The sequence below is a fragment of the Hyla sarda genome, chromosome 12 (assembly GCF_029499605.1).
Source record: "Hyla sarda isolate aHylSar1 chromosome 12, aHylSar1.hap1, whole genome shotgun sequence".
Lineage (NCBI taxonomy): Eukaryota > Metazoa > Chordata > Amphibia > Anura > Hylidae > Hyla > Hyla sarda.
Window position 1 is genome coordinate 50,733,889 of NC_079200.1, and position 21,813 is coordinate 50,755,701.

The window sequence follows — 21,813 nt, forward strand, 5'->3', positions numbered from 1 at the left end:
AGTCATGCTACCGCCAGCTCCCCTTTCTGCCTCCCACACCTTATTGCTGCTGGAAGATATTTAAAGGGGTACTCCGACCCTGAAACATCTTATTCCCGTCACGCCCCCTCCCATAGACTTGCACAGCGGGGGCGGGGGGTGATGTCACATGGGGGCGGAGTCGTGACATCACCATACTCCGTCCCCGTGGTTGCCACCCGGCTGTTTGGGAGCTGGCACCACAGCGTGCAGCTCAAAAAGATGGGTGGCGAACACAAGATTGTGGGGGTCCCTCCTGGGCTACCTACTCTCTCCTTATATCGTTAGGTAATAGGTTTTACTAACATGATTCCCGTGACTTGTTTGGTTCATCATTGTTTGCTTTCTGAGGACAGGACCGCTCAGTGTTTGCATAGCAACAGTTATTCCCTTTGTCAACTGCTGTGTATACTGCAATATATACCATAACTGATGTTATTCAGTCTTTTCTCGGCATGTGGCCACTCTAAAGATTCTGTCCTCGGTTATAATTGTAACTTGTTCAATGCTTCGAAAAAAAAAAAAAAAAAATAGATTGTGGGGGTCTCCAGCGGCGGGACATCTTATCCCTATCCAAAGGATAGGGTAGGGGATAAGATGTTTCAGTGGCCCCTTTAATATTTGTGCCAATGGTTATACCTTTGCTATGATTGTACCTGTCTCAAGCAGAAAATGATTTTGATTTCTGTTCAATAACAAAAAAAATTATAATTTATATATTATATAATATTGATATTTATATAATATTGGTACATTCTCTAATGAATGATGTAATTGCACATCCTATACCTGTATCACATGTTACTACCACATGCACAGTGTGATGCTTTTGAAATGTTGCATCTGAACATGGGCTAATAAAGCACCTTGTTTTCACCATTATTTGGAGTGCTGCTGGAATCTTTTTTGGGTGGACTGACGTCATCCGCTTGCATCCTTTGATGCACTTTATGGTTTGGCTGCTTCTACCTTCGCGGCTATACACACACACACACATAAATAAATATATCTATATATATATATACAAACTTTTCAACTTTTTTTTTTTTTTTTTTTTTAAAGGAAAAAAAAAAAAACAACAAGGGGAAGAAACAAAATAAAGGGAAGAGTGGTGTTTGGTGAACTGTATGGGTGGGAATAGGATAACACTGGGGTCTTGAGTGGGTACAGGGATCAGTCTTGCAGCCCTGATCTCCACTACACAAACTGACAGGAGTGAGGAAGATCAGGGCAGCGGCAGGACTTCAGATCCTGGAGTCCTTACACTTGTCCTGCTGTCTCAGCTGTCTTCTACAAGCGGTGACAGTTTCTGCTGATGATGGATATCATAGTAGCTTTGTGCACCTGCTCATGACATACATATGCATCATCAGATGTTAAGGGGTTAAAGCAGTACTCCAACACTTAAAAACTAGGCAAGGGGGGGGGTCCAACCGCCCAGGCTTTCCCTGTGCATGGAGAAGTGGGGTCGGCAGGCCCAAAACACAGTGAGAGTCGGGGATCCGTTTTGGAGATAACAAAGGGTCCCAGCAGTCAGAGCCCCCCCCCCACAGACACTTGTTTCTAAGTCAGTGTTTCCCAATCAGGGTGCCTCTAGCTGTTGCGAAACTACAACTCCCAGCATGCCCGGACAGCCTTTGGCTGTCCGGGCATGCTGGGAGTTGTAGTTTTGCAACAGCTGGAGGCACCATGGTTGGGAAACACTGTTCTAAGGGATGGAGTACCCCTTTAACTGAGGAAGAGGAAACATTCTTAAACCAAAGAACAAATGACACCATATAATTTGCCGATATCATTTCATTGAATGTTTATTAGCCAACATTTAACTACTGTGCCTAAGCTTCAAGCTCAAGAACATATCGATACACTGGCCAGAACGATCACTGCAACGCTCTACCTTACTTTAAATAGAAGCTGTTCTCACTTCACAATCCAGAGTCTACTTCCTCTATTGTTAAACACACAAAATGTTTACCTAGCGTGACCAACATTCATGTAACACTGCAATGAACAGAAGGATTTCCAATGATACTGCGTGAAAATTATTCCATCAGATGCAACCCCACCCTCCCAATTCTATTTGAAGAATTTCGGAATCAGTGCGGGAAATACCTCTCACCTCTCCCCTCCCCCCCTTCGCGTTAAACAATATATGGAGACAGCCGCCATTCATGCAAATACAAGATCAGCTAGTGACATATAGGTACGGCTACCAATGGCCAATGACTTATAGGTATGGCTACCAATGACACCAAGATGGCTTTTTTTTTAGGATCTATATATTTTTAGATCTAGGATTTATATATATTTTTTTTACTTAGTAGCATGACCGCTGGTAATATTTTTGGGGGGCCTCAGACTTCATCAGAACACAACGCAATGGCAAAAATTATTGTACACAAAATGGTGACAAGTGAAACTTCCGGGGGTCAGAAAAAGATCACTTTAGGGATGACTGACATGCGGTTACTTTTCACCCATGCCCAATGTCAGGTGTACATCATTTCTGCCATGTGCGACATCTTCTTTGGAATATACAGGTAGTATTCCATGTATCCGGCAAGGTCTTCTATGGTTACGTCATCTACCGATGCTCTGGCCTGTTCAGAACAAGAGCGAGGCGATCCAGAGGAGCCGTTGGCTGCAGTTTGAGTTCTGTGTTGTAAAGACTGAGAGTAGTCCTCCTTCACCGTCTTCTCACATTCTGTAAGCATGTCCCGCAAGCCAGAAAAGGAATACACTTCCATGTTTTGCCAGTTGTCGCACTGACAATCGCTGCTACTTTTGCAAGTACATTTCGGAGCCGTGCCAAGTTTAGATACTGAGTGGAAATCTGAAGGGAGGCTGGTCTTTGTGTTTTTGCTGGGCTCCAGAAGAATGGAAGAATCTGTCTTGCCCAGTTGGGATGTAGTCTCTGGTGTAGACGCTCCTGAAGGCTCTAGGCCAAATCTCTTGTAGCCACTGATGGTAGTGCTGGAAGGATCACTGACAGCTGGACGGCTGCCGGCGGCCCCTCCTTCCACGGGGTCACAAAGGCTCTTGTGCTTTAGTTGGGAGCTGCACGTGGTCTTTGTGCTGCAGTGTGTAAATTTTGGAGGGTGAAGGACTGGGGATTTTGAACGCCGTCTTCGTGGTGTTCTTCCGGCTCCTCTTGTGGTTTTTCTTGATGATCTGCACACAAAAGGTTATACATGAACAGATGTACTACATATAAATTACTCTAAATCACCGTTTCCCAACCAGGGTGCCTCCAGCTGTTGCAAACCACAACTCCCAGCATGTCCAGACAGCCGAAGGCTGTAGTTTTGCAACAGCTGGAGGCACCCTGGTTGGGAAACACTGCATCATAATAGATCTTTATAGCAATTGTAGCCTAATTTATTTAATAAAGAGTAGGGATCGACCGATATCGTTTTTTTAGGGCCGATACCGATAATCGTGGAGGTTAGGGCCGATAGCAGATAACTTATACCGATTTTCCGGTATAGGTTATCGCCTATTTATCCCCCTGCGACACCGCTGCAGATCATTGATTTAAAGCGGGTGCTTTAAATCAATGCACTGCAGTGGCTTTTGCGGTGCCATAGGCCGCCACCACCCGCTTCTCTCCCCCTGCCTGTCCGGGGGTCCTGAGACCTATTACCGCCACCGCTCCCCCCACTGCGCCTAGGGGTGCCTCCAGCTGTTGCAAAACTACTACTCCCAGCATGCCCGGACAGCAGGCATGCTGGGAGTTGTAGTTTTGCAACAGCTGGAGGGCCTACTGTAGGTATAGTATATTATACAGACCCCTGTCCATCCCAGAACCCTGACTCACCTTTTCCCAGTTGCTGCAGGGACTGTCCGGGGAGGGTGGTCCGGGCCATCCATCCTTACTGTAGTGTCCGGCGGCATTCCGGGTGGAGGGTGAACCGGTCCGGGCTGTCCTTCTCCGGGGATCCTCTTCTCCAATCCGGGCAGGCTCCGGCCTAGTAATGCTGCATAGACGCCGCTGTGCAGCGACGCACCTGACGTTACGGTGTAGTGGCGTCTATGCAGCGTACTAGGCCGGAGCCTGCCCGGATTGGAGAAGAGGATCCCCGGAGAAGGACAGCCTGGACCGGTTCACCCTCCACCCGGTATGCCGCCGAATACTACAGGAAGGAAGGATGGATGGCAAAAATCCATACAGTGGGAGGAAAAAAAAAAAAACGGTATCCGGTTCATACCGATACACCGCCCAGCACTACGGTGGGGGGTGCGACGCAGTGCGGTGGGTCGGGGGGGGCGGTCGCGGTGCGGCGGGTCGGGGGGGATTTCGGTCGCAGTGCGGTGGGGGCGGGGCATTATCGGCTTATCGGCAAGGTAATTGCCGATACCGATAATGCCCAAAATCGTGATTATAGGCCCATAATATCGGCCATACCGATAATCGGTCGATCCCTAATAAAGAGCTTCACATTTCCTGAAAACAGATATACAATCATGGCCGTAAATGTTGGCACCCCGGAAATTTTTCTAGAACATGAAGTATTTCTCACAGAAAAGGATTGCAGTATCACATGTTTTGTTATACACACGTTTATTCCCTTTGTTTGTATTGGAACTAAACCAAAAAAGGGAGGAAAAAAAGCAAATTGGACAGAATGTCACCAAACTCCAAAAATGGGCTGGACAAAGTTATTAGCACACTTTCAAAATTGTGGAAAAATAAGATTGTTTCAAGCATGTGATGCTCCTTTAAACTCACCTGGGGCAAGTAACAGGTGTGGGCAATATAAAAATCACACCTGAAAGCAGATTAAAAAGGAGAGACATTCACTTAGTCTTAGCATTGTGTGTCTGTGTGTGCCACACTAAGCATGGACAACAGAAAGAGGAGAAGAGAACTGGGGACTTGAGAACCAAAATTGTGGAAAAATATCAACAATCTCAAGGTTACAAATCCATCTCCAGAGATCTAGATTTCCCTTTGTCCACAGTGCGCAACATTATCAAGAAGTTTGCAACCCATGGCACTGTAGCTAATCTCACTGGGCGTGGATGGAAGAGAAAAATTGATGAAAGGTGTCAACGCAGGATAGTCCGGATGGTGGATAACCAGCCCCAAACAAGTTCCAAACAAGTTCCAAAGATATTCAAGCTGTCCTGCAGGCTCAGGGAGCATCAGTGTCAGCGTGAACTATCCATCGACATTTAAATGAAATGAAACGCTATGGCAGGAGACCCAGGAGGACCCCACTGCTGACACAGACACATAAAAAAGCAAGACTACATTTTGCCAAAATGAACTTGAGTAAGCCAAAATCCTTCTGGGAAAACATCTTGTGGACAGATGAGACCAAGATAGAGCTTTTTGGTAAAGACATCATTCTACTGTTTACCGAAAACGGAATGAGGCCTACAAAGAAAAGAACAGAGTACCTACAGTGAAATATGGTGGAGGTTCAATGATGTTTTGGGGTTGTTTTGCTGCCTCTGGCACTGGGTGCCTTGAATGTGTACAAGGCATCATGAAATCTGAGGATTACCAAAAGATTTTGGGTCGCACTGTACAGCCTAGTGACAGAAAGCTGGGATTGCATCCGAGATCTTGGGTTTTCCAGCAGGACAATGACCTCAAATGTATGTCAAAAAGCACCCAGAAATGGATGGCAACAAAGCGCTGGAGAGTTCTGAAGTGGCAGCAATGAGTCCAGATCTAAATCCCATTGAACACCTGTGGACAGATCTTAAAATTGCTGTTGGGAAAAGACGCCTTCCAATAAGAGAGACCTGGAGCAGTTTGCAAAGGAAGAGTGGTCCAACATTCCGGATGAGAGGTGTAAGAAGCTTATTGATGGTTATAGGAAGCCACTGATTTCAGTTATTTTTTCCAAAGGGTGTGAAAAAAAAAAAATATTAAGTTAAGGGTGCCAATAATTTTGTCCAGCCCATTTTTGGAGTTTGGTGTGACATTATGTCCAATTTGCTTTTTTCCTCCCTTTTTTGGTTTAGTTCCAATACACACAAAGGGAATACACATGTGTACAGCAAAACATGTGTTACTGCAATCCTTTTCTGTGAGAAATAATTTTTCTAGAAAAATTTCAGGGGTGACAACATTTACGGCCATGACTGTACATAAAGCCCAACACTAGGGCATGTAGCAGAGTATCTATCAAAACAGTGAAAGAAATCTCAATTTCCTAGTGATCAGCTGTGATTATGGAAACTGGTTCAGTCCCTGACTGGCAAACGTGAAATTGCCAAGAAATTGTGCAGTTCCGTATTGTTACAACTACTACCTTGGTGATGAAAGGGCTAAACAAAAATAAAAAATATAACACTTAGGTGATAGTAAGCTGAGCTCATTCAAAGTCACCTCTGGAGAATACCAATCTGCAGCTATTCACACTATGCGCCAGTAACACCACCACATTTGTTTTGGCCTCACGGTGTGCAGATTTGTGTCCTCAGTCACACAAGAGTGTATCATAGTAAAACATTACACCGCTTATTCTCTATACACTTACACACATGCTTGCAAAAAGCTCATCTACTTGTTTGCCAACACAGAGTCAATCTGAATGTGGCTTGGATCTAGGTGAATAAAAGTCCAGGTTGAACCCTAGGTGGCCAAGTCCTGTATAAATGCGTGTCATACAGTGATCCCTCAACTTACAATAGTTTCAACATACAATGGTCTTTTTTTGGACCATTGTAACTTGAAACCAGACTCAACATACAATGCTATGGAATCTGCGAAACATGTCAATGGCTGGAAGAACCGACCAATCAGAATGGACATTCACTGGTAAAACCCCTGTATTCCTAAAGTGCATGCACTGACTGGTGTCTGGTAGCGCCCCCTACAGTACAGGGAGGTATTCCATGTTCTGTAATACTCTTTACCTGTACCAGGGTTAACTGCTCCTTTGGACACCAGGTGAGGGCGGCTCCATTTTCCTTTTTTTTTTTTTTTAAAGGACATTGCGTGTACTGTACAGGACCCTGAAGAAGCTTCTGTCCTCTATCTACATAGACCAGTGTTTCCCAAAGAGGGTGCCTCCAACTGTTGCAAAACTACAACTCCCAGCATGCTCGGACAGCCTTCGGCTGTCCAGGCATGCTGGGAGTTGTAGTTTTGCAACATCTGGAGGCACTCCGGTTGAGAAACACTGAAATAGACAGTGATTACAGCTCCCAGCAGATCTTTCTTACTTTTATATGTAAGGATTTGCTTTATCTATATTAGTTATCTACTTAGTTTTCTTTAATCCTAATTTTTTCCTATTTTTGGATGACATTTTGGTGGCTTCAGATCCAATTACCAGGTTCCCATAGAGTTATGGTCTCAACATTCAATGGTTTCAACATACAATGGTCGTCCCAGAACCAATTAATATTGTAACTTGAGGGACTACTGTATTTCAGATTCATGTTGTAATGCTTAGGTCCTTACTGTACCTCTGTGTCCCTTTAATTTTGGACTCCATACAACGATGCATACCCCATTACAGAGGTGTTTTAGAGGAGAATCCATCAGATTTATGACACTTAATGGAGGACCTCATGGTGGTACATGGACCTCCTATGCCTCTATAATGTCACTCTGGGCCTAAGGGGGCAAAAGACTAGTTCTGTGTACATAATCCCCTCCCAATAAAAAATTCCCCTCTTTTCCCATTTTACCAAACAAAAAATAAATTGCTTTTAGTCCCATCACATTCCAGAAAACAAATTAAAAAAAAAAAAAAAAGTGATCACAAAGTCACATATAAGCAAATGTGGTATTGATAAAAAACTAGAGATCGCGGCTCAAAAAATGAGCCCTCAAACAGCCCCATATAAGGAAAAATTATAAAGTTAAAGGGGTTCTCCACCCCTAGACATCTTATAAGATGACTGAACATTGGGCGTCCGGCCGCTGGGACACCTTCCCGGCTTTTCAAACATTTATGTTCTGGAGGCAGTAGTTGGGTCTGGGAGGCAGTGGTCGTGACATCACGGACCCTCCATTCATGTCTATAGGAGGGGGTGTGACGAGCGACCACAGTCGTCACGTTCCTTCCATACACATGAATGGAGATTGCATGAAGCAACGTCACGACCACAGCCACCCGAAGCCGGCGTTCTGCACATAAATGTACAGAACTCCGGGGTGCTGGCCTGGAGATCGCCGCGGTCCCAGTAGCTGGACCCCCAAGATCAGACATCTTATCCCCTATACTTTGTTAGGGAATAAAATGTCTAGGGGAAGAGTACTCCTTTAAAGGTGGTCAGAATAGAGTTATTTTAAACATACTAAATTTATCGTTTTAACTGTAACCCTCCAAAAGTTGCAAGATTGTGGTTTTCTTATCAATTTCCCATTAATTTTTTTTTTTATTGTGTCATACATTTTATGGAGAAAAAAAAAAAAAAAGGCAGCATTACAAAGTGCAACTGATCGCGCCAAACACAAGCCTTCATATGAGTCTGTGAATGGAAAAATAAAAGTTATGCCTCTTAGAAGGCGAGGAGGAAAAACAAAAAGTGCAAAAATGTTATTGTCTGTGTCCTTAAGAGGTTAAATGGTTGAAGGTTAAATGGTACCTGGCGTTGCCCAGTTTTTCCTTCCTAATCCTTGTTGGGGAGGAAAACAAACAAAGGAGGAAGCTTTTGACTTCATATCCCGTCCTCATATATTGTTGTCTTATCCCGACCTCCTATCCTGTCATCATATCCCGACCTGTCATATGTGTACCAGGTATTGAAATATCTCCAGCCGTACAGAAGTTATATGGGAACATACATTTCCCATAGATTTGCATGGGACTTTAAACAAAACGCTCGACCCTGGCAAATGGGGGTAGTTAAGGGTTAAAGGGGTACTCTGGCGCCAAGACATCTTATCCCCTATCCAAAGGATAGGGGATAAGATGCCTGACCGCGGGGGTCCCGCCGCTGGGGACCCCCGTGATCTTCCACGCCGCACCCCGTTAGAATCAGCCCCCGGAGCGAGCATGCTCTGGGGGCTGATTCTAACGGGGTGCGGTGCGGAAGATCACGGGGGACACCAGCGGCGGGACCCCCGCGGTCAGGCATCTTATCCTCCTATCCTTTGGATAGGGGATAAGATGTCTTGGCGCCAGAGTACCCCTTTAAATCACCTAGCCTATGTTTGTTGTTGACATATAAGTAAAACGTGTGCCAAGTTTCATGTTAATATCTTTAGCCGTTTTGACATGATGCTGGAACATACATACAAACAGCTTCTAGCTTCAAAAATGACGGACTTCCATACAAACTTTCAACCCCTTTTTCACCCCCTTAAGGGTTGAATTTCGAAAAATCCTTTCTTATCTGCGTCTTAAAAAGAACACCTGCGAAAAAATTCAGCTTTCTAGGTCCAAGGGTTTAGGCTGGGCGTTGACGAGTCAGGATGTGTATATATGGACCGTAATGATAAAATCCTGATAACAGGAGCCAGACAGCTTTAAAGGGGTTATCCAGGAAAAACTTTTCTTTATATATATATATATATATATATCAACTGGCTCCAGAAAGTTAAACAGATTTGTAAATGACTTCTATTAAAAAATCTTAATCCTTTCAGTACTTATGAGCTTCTGAAGTTTAGGTTGTTCTTTTCTGTCTAAGTAATCTCTGATGACACCTGTCTCGGGAACCATGCAGTTTAGAAGAGGTTTGCTATGGGGATTTTCTTCTAAACTGGGCGTTTCCCGAGACAGGTGTCATCAGAGATTACTTAGACAGAAAAGAACAACCTTAACTTCAGAAACTCATAAGTACTGAAACGATTAAGATTTTTTAATAGAAGTAATTTACAAATCTGTTTAACTTTCTGGAGCCAGGTAATATAATATTAATATAATATTAATATAATATTAATATAATATAATATAATATATAATATATATATATATATATATATATATATATATATATATATATATATATAAAAGTTTTTTTCCTGGAATACCCCTTTAAAAACAGCAGGTGAACAGCAAACAACCACCTGCCACTCCGCTCCTGTGAAATCTTACCCATGCCAGCTTTCCTTTAGAGAACCCAACACTTTTGGTTTGGTGTCTTCAAGGCTCGTTCTCCCACATGATCTTGAACTGGAGCCATCAGCTCCACACAAGGACGCTGTGCACCTGAAACATAACAAACCTCAGGTTAAACCAAGTCTGCAACTCCAGATTTTTTCCGTATTAATATCACAGATTAGGCCCAGAGTCACACAAGTGCAGAAATCCAACTTCTAGCAAAGGATGAATTCTGGGAGCTGTAAGTCTGCAAAAGCTGGAGACTTCTGATTTGTAGCAATGGCAACATCAATGGGAGACATATACATAAAACGTTCAGCCACTGACCATGTATTACAAATTAGCTTCACTAGAGAATAACCATATGGCTACTCTACTGGTAGTGGCTATACCCAGCCATGACAAGTCACTCTGGACCAGTGTTTCCCAACAAGGGTGCCTCCAGATGTTGCAAAACTACAACTTCCAGCATACCTGGACAGCCTTTGGCTGTCCAGGCATGCTGGGAGTTGTAGTTTTGCAACACCTGGAGGCACCCTGGTTGAGAAACACTGCTCTGGACACATTCACTTGTCTACCAGTTATGTTATGAAAGCAGTAGTAGCCATCCTAAATCTACTTATTGTGATTCAATGCAGCTTGTGGACTGTATTTAGTGGCAGTGCCGTATTGTTATGCACCAAGTGCCCAGTGCATACAAAAGCTGTTAGGCAGCAGAGTGACTTACCCTTCAGCGTCCACCCGCAGCTTTTTAAACGCGCTCTGAAGGTTGTCCTCGTCGCCGTCTTTGGCTTCTGACTCCATCACTGACTCTCACAGGCAAATGTGAAAGCAATAACTGCAGCAGAGATCTGGAATTCAACAGGAGGAAGGTCGGTGAAACAAAAGAATCTCTATTTCATATAGAATCTGTTATAAAATAAAAATAAAATGAAAAAAACAGCGTTTTGTCCTGCGCCATTTACAGAGACATGTAATGAAGAGGTCTCTGTTCTGGCCTGGGACGTGACCGATGCTGGAGGTCTTATGAGGTGAACTCTACTGGGTTAAAGCAGCGACAAACAAGTGTTCCCTTATTGACTGCCTGTCACCCGGGACATGTACAAATCAATCTGTAAACTATCAGTCAGGGAGCGATAAATCCATTCAGCCCCATAAACAACCCAGAATGAATAGTGCGTCATACAAAGAGCTGCTATCCAAGCTTATAGAACCTGCATAGCTCCGTATCATACTCTGTGGCAGTGTTTCCCAACCAGTGCCTCCAGCTGTTGCAAAACTACAACTCCCAGAATGCTGGGAGTTGTAGTTTTGCAACAGCTGGAGTCACACTGGGTGGGAAACCCTGCTCTGTGGGATTGCATGCATAGCTTTTGGCTCTGCTGTGCAGGGAAAACAGAAATGCTGCATCCTCTTTTAATTGGATCAATTGGTCCAACCACACCTGTAATAAAGTGATGGAAGATCTTAGTGATGGGCGCACCATGAAGCTGGCACTATGACTAGCTTTTATTATGTCAGCCACATATTCACATGAATAGTTAACCTATTCCAAAAATGGATGTAGTTCTATCCAGCAGCTGACATAGGCACAAGTGCTGCGCCTGCACCCTCAGCAGTGGGTGTCATCTGTACGATACAGTCAGAATGGAGGCCAGATCCGCCAGGCTGTCTGGAAAGTTCCTGTACATGTTTTCCAGATAACATGACAGAATTCTACCTCATGAATGTTACTTATGTCAGTCTTTGAAGCGACTGCAGGAGCAGAACTCGCTTTATATACAATGAGAAATGGCTTCTCTAACTGACCTCTAATGCCAGGCAGCGGCAATCGTGTTAATGCCAAGAATTAACCATTTAGATCCTGCAATGAAAGTGGAATGCAGGACCTAAAAGTTAAAAATTCCTGGTGCCGGTGGGTTCTGGGGTGGGTGACCCTACCTATCTCATCGCAGTCTAATTGGCAATCCAAGTATACAGGCAGCCTCCTATGCTCCTATGGCATAGGATTAAATAGGAAATGCAATGAAAAGATTGCAGATAATAGTCTCCTATGGGACTTAAAAATTTGAGAATTGTTTAGCAGCAACCCATGTTGGAGAAGTCCCTCCCATAGAGGCACTCTTTTGCACGTATGGTGGTTCTGTGCACCTAATAGCTTTTGTTTTGCCATCTCTGAAAGATATCAAGCAGATTACGGGCCGAGTGATCCATCTTACACCTGAGTTGATCTTATGGTGAGCTCTTTCGGGACAGTTCTATTCTCTATCCTCTAGTATGGTCTTTAGAATGGCATACTACCCCCAGGCCCCCACTACTGCCCAATGGACTGAGAGTTGACCAATTGTATAGGATGGAGGAAATTGCAAGCTGGCTTTCGGCCTCTTGCTTAAATCCTGAAATTGAGGAACCCATGGCGTACCTTTCCATCTTACTGATCTGCACATTTGAGATATCCTTTAGGTCAGTCTTTCCCAACCAGTGTGCCTCCAGCTGTTGCAAAACTACAATTCCCAGCATGCCCGGACAGCCGAAGGCTGTCCGGGCATGCTGGGAATTGTAGTTTTGCAACAGCTGGAGGCACACTGGTTGGGAAAGACTGCTTTAGGTATCTGGTCTGACTACTCTACCCTTCCTGCCTCCCCTCTTCTCTCACTCACCTCCCCATCTCCTAATCCCTACCATGGCCCTGAGTTTTTCTTCCTTTGCTTTCTATTTGTAATGCTTTAATTTTGCTAATCTGTGTCATTTGCTCTCAATTGAATGCACAGTTGATATATATCTATTTTTATATTTTTTTAAATTATTCAATAAATAAATAAAATAAAAGATTTAGAAAGAGTAAATGTGAATAAGCCACTTTCAATAATAAATTTAAATCACCCTCATTTTAAAATTTAAAAAAAAAATTAAAAAAATTAAAAAAAAAACATTTGGTATTGCAGTTTTATTTTTTTAGCCCCTAGAGGACATGGAACATCACTGTGCCCTGGTACTCACAGATAAGCATACGCGACACCCAATAAAAATAATTTACACTTTTTCCCCCATTTTTCTAATAAAAAATGTTAAACAAACATTAGGTATCACCACGTGTGGCAATATTTAATCTAGGTTAAATTATCCTGTATGGTGAATGGCGTAAATGTAGAAAGAAAAAAATACACAAGTCCAAAATTGCTAGTTTTTGGTTACATCACATCCAAGAAAAAGTGGAATAAAAAAAGTTACCAAAAAAAAGTTTCATAAACAAGCCTGCCTATGGGTCTGTGAATGGAAAAATGAGTTATGACTCTTAAAGGGTACCTTTCATCAAAAAAACTTTTGATATATTATAGATTAATGTATGCAGAATAACTTTCCAATAGCATGTTATTAAAAAATATGCTTCTTTCTATTTGATTTTCCACTTTGAAAAAATGACCACTAGGGGTCTGTCTGAGCAGTGCTGAGTTTGTCTGTGTTCTGGCTTCAGTTGAGCAGTGCTGAGTTTGTCTGTGTTCTGGCTTCAGTTTGAGATTTATGACTCCAGCATGAGTCTGAAATCTATTAAAAAAAAAAGGACTGGTAGGGAGACCCCTAGTGGTCATTTTTCAAAGTTGAAAATTAAATAGAAAGAAGCATATTTTTTAATAACATGCTATTAGAAAGTTATTCTGCATACATTAATCTATAATATGTCAAAAGTTTTTTGATGAAAGGTACCCTTTAAAAGGAGAACGCCAGAATAGAAAAATTGTCCTCCATACTGCCGGCAGTAAAAAAATAAAATAAAAATAAAAAATAAATAAATAATAAAAAAATAGATACCTTCCTTCACTCCCCCGGTGCCTCTGGTAAGCCAATATGGTCTCCGCCGCGATCCTCTTCCTGGTTGCCGGCGAGTCATACAGCACTCAGCCAATCACCGGCTGCTGCGAAGTCCCGACTCGGCCGGCAATAGGCTGAGCGGCAGTGTGACGTCACACTGACGCTCAGCCTATCGCTGGCCAAGTCGGAACTTCACTGCGGCCGGTGATTGGCTGAATGCAGTATGACTCGCCAACCACCGGCAACCAGGAAGAGGATCGCGGTGGAAACCAGAGGCGGTTACCGGAGGCACCGGGGGAGTGAAGGAAGGTATGTATCCATTTCTTTTTTCCTCTATTCTGGAGTTCTCCTTTAAGACTAGGAGGAAAAAACTAATGCAGACACGAAGAGTGAGAAGTGTTGAAAATAGTAAAATCTATATAAGTAGGATAGTTTTAATCGTATTGACCTACAGACTAAAGATAAGGTGTCATTTTAACATAATGTGCACTTCATAGAATTTTTTTATATTGGACTTGCTGGAGATTTAGTGGTAGATCACATAAGCATTCAAATACCCAATATTACAAATCAATAAAGGATGTAACATATAGAATGAAAATTAAATGACCCAAACATGAATAGATCCCAATGATGTAAAAATTAGACACTGCAGTTCAAGGAGATGCTGGAGGTAAATAGGTCAGTTTAAATAGCCGATCCTAAGTAAAAATAAAGTCTAGAATGATCTAACAGAGGAGAAATGATCACATGTATGTCAACGGTAAATCTGCATTAATGGCACATAACTGAAAAGTCCCGATTCAGTTGCGTTGTAGTTGAAGTGGCTCCCTGCACTGAATGTTGCCGGCCCCAATCGAGCCTCAGTGCGGACCATGGCTGGTCTCTCCAGTATAGCGCTCAACACAGAGCGTACACGGCAATAGCAGGATTGGAGTTAGCGTCTGGCGTCACGAGTCTACTGCACAGTCCGCAGCTGGATTGATCAAGGCGCTGGTGGAAGCATTAAGATACAGTGAGAGTGGGTTGCAAGATGCAATGTAAATCAACTCCAGTAAATCCTCGCTCCTGGTTAGCAATAGGGATGGCAGTCCCATGCAGATATATGGATAGCAGTCCAAGGTGCGGATATAAGGCTGTATGGTAGTCTTTAGCAGCTCTGTATAGTTGAATGCTCTATGTAATCAGACTTAAAAGCATAAAAATAAAACAAAAAAAGGCATAGAAGTAAAGCCAAACACGTTTCGGGGTGTGGACAAATTGATTGATTACATTCTTTATTGTTTGTAAGTGTGTTACTAAATACTATTTTCATCCAATATCGACTGTACATCCATTTTTGGTTATAGTATTTGAGTATTTATAACTGTATCCACTCTAGATTATCTTCTGAGTGCTGAATTACAGACTGACACATTGTAGCAACTAACAAAACAGGAGAATAATGTGGGCAGCAGAATGGGCTTGGCTCTCAGTATCATACAGACTATAGAAAACCTTGAGCTCTGATACGGATTCCCATTCACTGACAGCAAGCAAAAAGCCTGAAAATGGTAAGGAATGGAAACTAAAAATATACACTGCTCAAAAAAATAAAGGGAACATTAAGATAAAACATCCTAGATCTGAGTGAGTGAACTAATCGTGTGAAATACTTTCATCGTTACATAGTTGAATGTCAATCCAGGTAGAAAAAAAAAACAGACATGGCCGCACATCCACAATTTTGTATTTTGATCTAATTGCTTCTCAGCATAATTTCAAAAACAGGTTGTTAGTATACATTTTGATCAACTGGTACAAGCCAACGCGCCACATCAAGGCCACCTATTAAGAGTGGGTCCCTAACGTCCCTAGCATAAAATTGCGTAGCACTGGGTGGCGTCCACCACCGCCGCGACACCAGTGCCCACAGGGGGGGATTGGCAACTACCTACTTAAAGGAATACTGTAGTGCAAAAAACCTTATCCCCATAAGTGATAGATCGCGGGGGTCTGACCGCTGGGACAACCCCCCCCCCCCCCCCCCCATCTCTTGTATGAGGCCCCAGCAGACGGCAAGAAGGGAATGTTCCTTCCCTGCATGACAAGGCTGTTGAAATGCCCCCTCCATGTATCTATGGGTAACATGGGGGGGGCGGGGAGGGCGTGCCGGTCGCTGCGTCATGCGGACAAGCCCCCATTCCTGCTGGGGCCCCTTACAAGAGATCGGGTGGAGGGGTTTCCAGCGGTCAGGATAAGTTATTTTGCACTGCAGTATTCCATTAATGGGGCGGACTTACTTATCAGGGACCCTATCCACCTAATGGGGTGACATACTGGTCTGCCTATCAAGTTTTTATTAATAAAAGACCTTATTTACATACTATTTGGGTTAAAATTATTTTGTACCAGGACAAGTGGATTGTTAAGAGGGACAAGTAGATTCTGCTCCGTTTTCCCTTGGACAAGTAGTTTAAAAAAAAAAAAAATTACACACCCCTGTACAGCCTCCTCCACGTCTCCTGATGTACTGGCCTGTCTCCTGGTAGCGCCTCTATGCTCTGGACACTACGCTGACAGACACAGCAAACCTTCTTGCCACAGCTTGCATTGATGGGCCATCCTGGATGAGCTGCACTACCTGAGCCACTTGTGTGGCTTGAAGACTCCATCTCATGCTACCACTAGAGTGAAAGCACCGCCAGCAAGGGTGGATTGCTAATTGCCTATAATTTCCACCTCTTGTCTGTTCCATTTGCACAACAGCATGTGAAATTGATTGTCAGTCAGCGTTGCTTCCTGAGTGGACAGTGTGATTACACAGAAGTGTCATTGACTTGGAGTTACATTGTGTTGTTTAACCCCTTAAGGACTCAGGGTTTTTCCGTTTTTGCACTTTCGTTTTTTCCTCCTTACCTTTTAAAAATCATAACCCTTTCAATTTTCCACCTAAAAATCTATATTATGGCTTATTTTTTGCGTCGCCAATTCTACTTTGCAGTGACATTAGTCATTTTACCCAAAAATGCACGGCGAAACGGAAAAAAAAATCATTGTGCTACAAAATCGAAAAAAAAAACGCCATTTTGTAACTTTTGGGGGCTTCCGTTTCTACGCAGTGCATATTTCGGTAAAAATTACACCTTAGCATTATTCTGTAGGTCCATACGGTTAAAATGATACCCTACTTATATAGGTTTGATTTTGTCGCACTTCTGGAAAAAATCATAACTACATGCAGGAAAATTTATACGTTTAAAAATGTAATCTTCTGACCCCTATAACTTTTTTATTTTTCCACGTACAGGGCGGTATGAGGACTCATTTTTTGCGCCGTGATCTGAAGTTTTTATTGGTATGATTTTTGTTTTGATCTGACTTTTTGATCACTTTTTATTCATTTTTTAATGTTATAAAAAGTTACCAAAATACGCTTTTTTGGACTTTGGAATTTTTTTGCGCGTACGTCATTGACCGTACGGCTTAATTAATGATATATTTTTATAGTTCGGACATTTACGCACGCGGCGATACCACATGTTTATTTTTATTTTTTTTACACTGTTTTATTTTTTTTATGGGAAAAGGGGGGTGATTCAAACTTTTATTAGGGAAGGGGTTAAATGACCTTTATTAACACTTTTTTTTTAACATTTTTTTGCTGTGTTATAGGTCCAATAGGGACCTATAACACTGCACACACTGATCTCTCATCCTGATCACAAGCGTGTATTAACACGCCTGTGATCAGCATTATCGGCGCTTGACTGCTCCTGCCTGGATCTCAGGCACGGAGCAGTCATTTGCCGATCGGACACCGAGGAGGCAGGTAAGAGCCCTCCCGGTGTCCGATCAGCTGTTCGGGACGCCGCGATTTCACCGCGGCGGTCCCGAACAGCCCGACTGAGCAGCCGGGATACTTTCAGTTTCACTTTAGAAGCGGCGGTCAGCTTTGACCGCCGCTTCTAAAGGGTTAATACCGCACATCGCCGCGATCGGCGATGTGTGGTATTAGCCGCGGGTCCCGGCCGTTGATTAGCGCCGGGACCCACGCGATATGATGCGGGATCGCGGCGCGATCCCGCTTCATATCGCGGGAGCCGGCGCAGGACGTAAATATACGTCCTGCGTCGTTAAGGGGTTAAGTGTTTCCTTTATTTTTTGAGCAGTGTATAAGGAAGCTATTCACTATGAAATGGGATAGTATGTGGAAGGCCCCTTTAAGCTGCTGATGCCATGTGATGAGGACACGTGTCCTGTGAATACACATTCCACCACCACTATAAAGGCAGGAAAAGTTGTATGTGTACAGCAGTGACTCACTGTAATCCCCAATTACTCTTATGTAACCATACGTAGTTACATAACTATAAATACTGCTCACTGACTCATCCAAAAAAATCTGAAAGTTTCAGATACGTGTGCACCATGTCTTAGGCTGCATTCACATAATGTTTTGTAGTTACGGTGACCGGATCCAGCTGGGTAATGTGAAAACTGGGCGCTCCCGTATCTCAGCTGGACCCGGACCGTATCTTATTCATTGGATCGAGCCTCCTGGAATCAGATAATGGCCCTCATTTACTATTGCAAACCCGACATGTTTTGTCGGGTTGTGCGCCAGATTCTGTCGCATTGCGCCAGAAATTCTGTCTGCGCCAGATTTTGCGCCAGATTTTGCGCCAGAATTGAAAAACCACCGACTATCTCTCCATTTTGCTAATAAAACCCAGAAAAGGGGCGTGGCCTCCGGGGAAAGGGGTGTTGTCTCCGAAAAGGGGCGTGTGCGACATTTTAACAAAAAAAAAAAACAACATATTTACTAAGGTTTCCACATAAAATGTGGTGGATTTGAGCAGAGGAAAACCCGACAGATCAGTGCATGTGTACAAAAAGCAAAATGTAGGGAAAGTGGAAAATGTAGGGAAACCTTAGTAAATACCGTGGAAAATAAATTGTAGGGATGTTACGCCGAGCGCTCCGGGTCCCCGCTCCTCCCCGGAGCGCTCACAGCGTTCTCCTGTTAGCAGCGCCCCGGTCAGACCTGCTGACCGGGTGCGCTGCGATAATGTCCCCAGCCGGGATGCGATTCGCGATGCGGGACGTGCCCGCTCGCGATGCGCATCCCGACCCGCTTACCAGACTCGTTCCCCGTCTGTGCTGTCCCGGCGCGCGCGGCCCCGCTCCCTAGGGCGCGCGCGCGCGCCGGGTCTTTGCGATTTAAAGGGCCGGAGCGCCACTGATTGGCGCATGGGTTTTAATCAGTACCTTCACCTGTGCACTTCCCTATTAATACCTCACTTCCCCTTCCCTTCCTTGCCGGATCTTGTTGCCATAGTGCTAGTGAAAGCGTTTCCTTGTGTGTTCCTAGCCTGTGTTCCAGACCTCCTGCCGTTGCCCCTGACTACGATCCTTGCTGCCTGCCCTGACCTTCTGCTACGTCCGACCCTGCTCTTGTCTACTCCCTTGTACCGCGCCTATCTCAGCAGTCAGAGAGGTTGAGCCGTTGCCGGTGGATACGACCTGGTTGCTACCGCCGCTGCAAGACCATCCCGCTTTGCGGCAGGCTCTGGTGAATACCAGTAGCAACTTAGAACCGGTCCACCGACACGGTCCACGCCAATCCCTCTCTGGCACAGAGGATCCACCTCCAGCCAGCCGAATCGTGACAAGGGAATCAAAACCCACAAAGAAACCTACACTCCACTCTTAGTAAATAAGGGCCAGTGACTCCAGTTGGCTAATTTTTGCCCCGTATTTGGTTTTCTGGCCAGACTGAAAACCATAGCATACCACGGTTTTCATGGAAAACCAAATACGGGGCAAAAATGAGCCTACCGGAGTCACTATCTGACTCCAGGGGGCTCATGTAAATGAATGATATACGGGAGCACCCTGGAATACGGGAGCACCCGGTTTTCACATGTCTCAGCCAGATCCGGTCATCGTAACTACAAAATGTTATGTGAATGCAGCCTTATATCTACAGAGTCTGCACCTTCTGATTTATGTGTGAAGGTGGAGTCCTCCTTTAAATGGGTTGTCTGTAGGATACGCCATCAATGTATAACTGCAAAAAACAAGAAAGGGGGGCTCACCTATTTAATTATACTGGGTGCTATTCAGTGAAAGGGCAATAAACCATGTAAAAAGAAAAAAGGAATTCACTGCAATAAGTAGCACACCAAAAAAATCACTCTAAGAATTTTTATTATGCTCAAAAAGTTAATTAACAAAACACACAAAACTCAGTACAAAAGAAATTTAAAAACATCTAAAAAACTGACTCAAAGAAGCCAGTGCACAACCCAGGAGAGGGGCCATGAACCCCCTCACCTGAAGACACCCGTCCTCAATACACAATAATATAATGTAGAATAGCCTCCACAGTACTGGAGCCTGCCAGTCCACTTGCTCAATCAGGTAATAAAGAATACACAGTAAAAGTTATAATTTATATTCATTAGATATACTATAATCTCGATACTTGCTCAGCATGGACATGAAGCAAGCGTCCCACTGGCTCCTTTGAGTCAGTTTTTTAGATGTTTTTACATTTCTTTTGTACTGAGTATTGTGTGTGCAATACACTGTTTTGTTAATTTTTTGAGCATAATAAAAATTCTTAGAGAATGATTTTTTTGGTGTGCTACTTATTGCAGTGAATTTCTTTTTACATGATCAATGTATAACTGGCGGGGGTGACAAAAGCTGGCTGCAGCACTAGGCAGACACACACACTCCTTTTCCAAGGAAGCCATACTGACAAATATTGCAGTCAGGCGAGCCAACATGTGACGCCGTGCCTTCCTAGAACAGGCATAAGTTCATTCCAGGGCACTATTGCAAGCAGCCCTGACCATCCTTTGGTGGCATATGATAAAAGTATGCAAGCGATGTCTATGACAAGATCCCAAACCTGTGGCTCTTCATCAATTGCAAAACAACCATCAGGAACTGACAGCCTCAGCCTAAGAGTCCTTGTTTTGCAACAGCTGGAGAGCCACAGGTTTAGGAATCCTGGTCTATGATGACACCTCACTTATACATTGAGAGGCTGGACCACTAGTGACATTGGGCAATCATATGGGGTACAGGCTGGCATCACAGCTGTTAACATCCCAGGACAAGATGAGACGTCTGCCTTGGCGCAGACCATCTTACAGGGTTTCCATTCACCCTTATGACAAGGTGTCTAAGATGAAAGGAAAGATCCACAGAGATCATACTGAGCAATTACCCATGTAATGAGGCTTGGCACAATGACGGGATGTGCCCGCGGTGTTCACAACACAAGTTGGGAGATCTGATTAACACATCAGTGATCGCGGAGCGAGCGGCACATCTGCGGCTTTTGTTGAAAATCACATTTCTCAGTGCAGATGAAGAGTCCGTGTGATCTGTGGCCACAAATAGCTATGACCGGCCAAGATCTGCAGCAAGGAGCCCACTGAGCACTGCCAACCTGAGCCTCATACTACATTACTATCCACCAGTGGGCAGCTAACCCACAGGTTTATATACACAATTTAGAATTAAACTTAATACATAATCTCACAGGGACAGCTTCAGCACTGTTTAATGCTACATCATGGGAACAGTGCAGATCCAGCAAACTAACCTAATATGCAGCATAGTAATATATTAGGCTATGTGCACCCACACACTTTTGGGGTTCATTTTGACACCAGTTTTACATCTAAAAAATGTCCAAAGAAATTTCCTTTTACCGACATTAAAAGGAAGCAGTTTACGCCCCAGCAAAATGTATTGATTTGCAAATCTTAGATCAGCATTTATTGTTGCCCAAAAAAACAGATGTTTCAAATGCCACAAAAGAAGAAGAAAAAAAAAAAAAGGCTGACCATTTGGATACCTTTTGTCTGTAAAATTTGGCTTTTACTGAGGCACAAATAAACACAGTGGGGAACATGTATCAATGTGTATTTTAGACTATATTGTGGAGGTCTTCAAGTAGTGCAAATTT

The 21,813-nt window shown here is 43.7% G+C and overlaps 1 protein-coding gene across 2 annotated transcripts in view; it reads right to left on the bottom strand.

Annotated features, from left to right (window-relative positions):
• Window positions 1-1,808: 1,808 nt before the first annotated feature.
• OSER1 (oxidative stress responsive serine rich 1) overlaps window positions 1,809-21,813 on the bottom strand; it is a 32,258-nt gene continuing 12,253 nt past the window's right edge. For both annotated transcript variants that reach the window (XM_056547914.1, XM_056547913.1), the window contains 3 exons: window positions 10,762-10,885; window positions 10,029-10,142; window positions 1,809-3,189 (listed from right to left, as the gene is read on the bottom strand). In XM_056547914.1, coding sequence (XP_056403889.1) covers window positions 2,508-3,189; window positions 10,029-10,142; window positions 10,762-10,838 — 873 coding nt within the window. In that variant the 5' untranslated portion in view covers window positions 10,839-10,885 and the 3' untranslated portion in view covers window positions 1,809-2,507. The remainder of the gene's footprint in view (window positions 3,190-10,028; window positions 10,143-10,761; window positions 10,886-21,813) is intronic.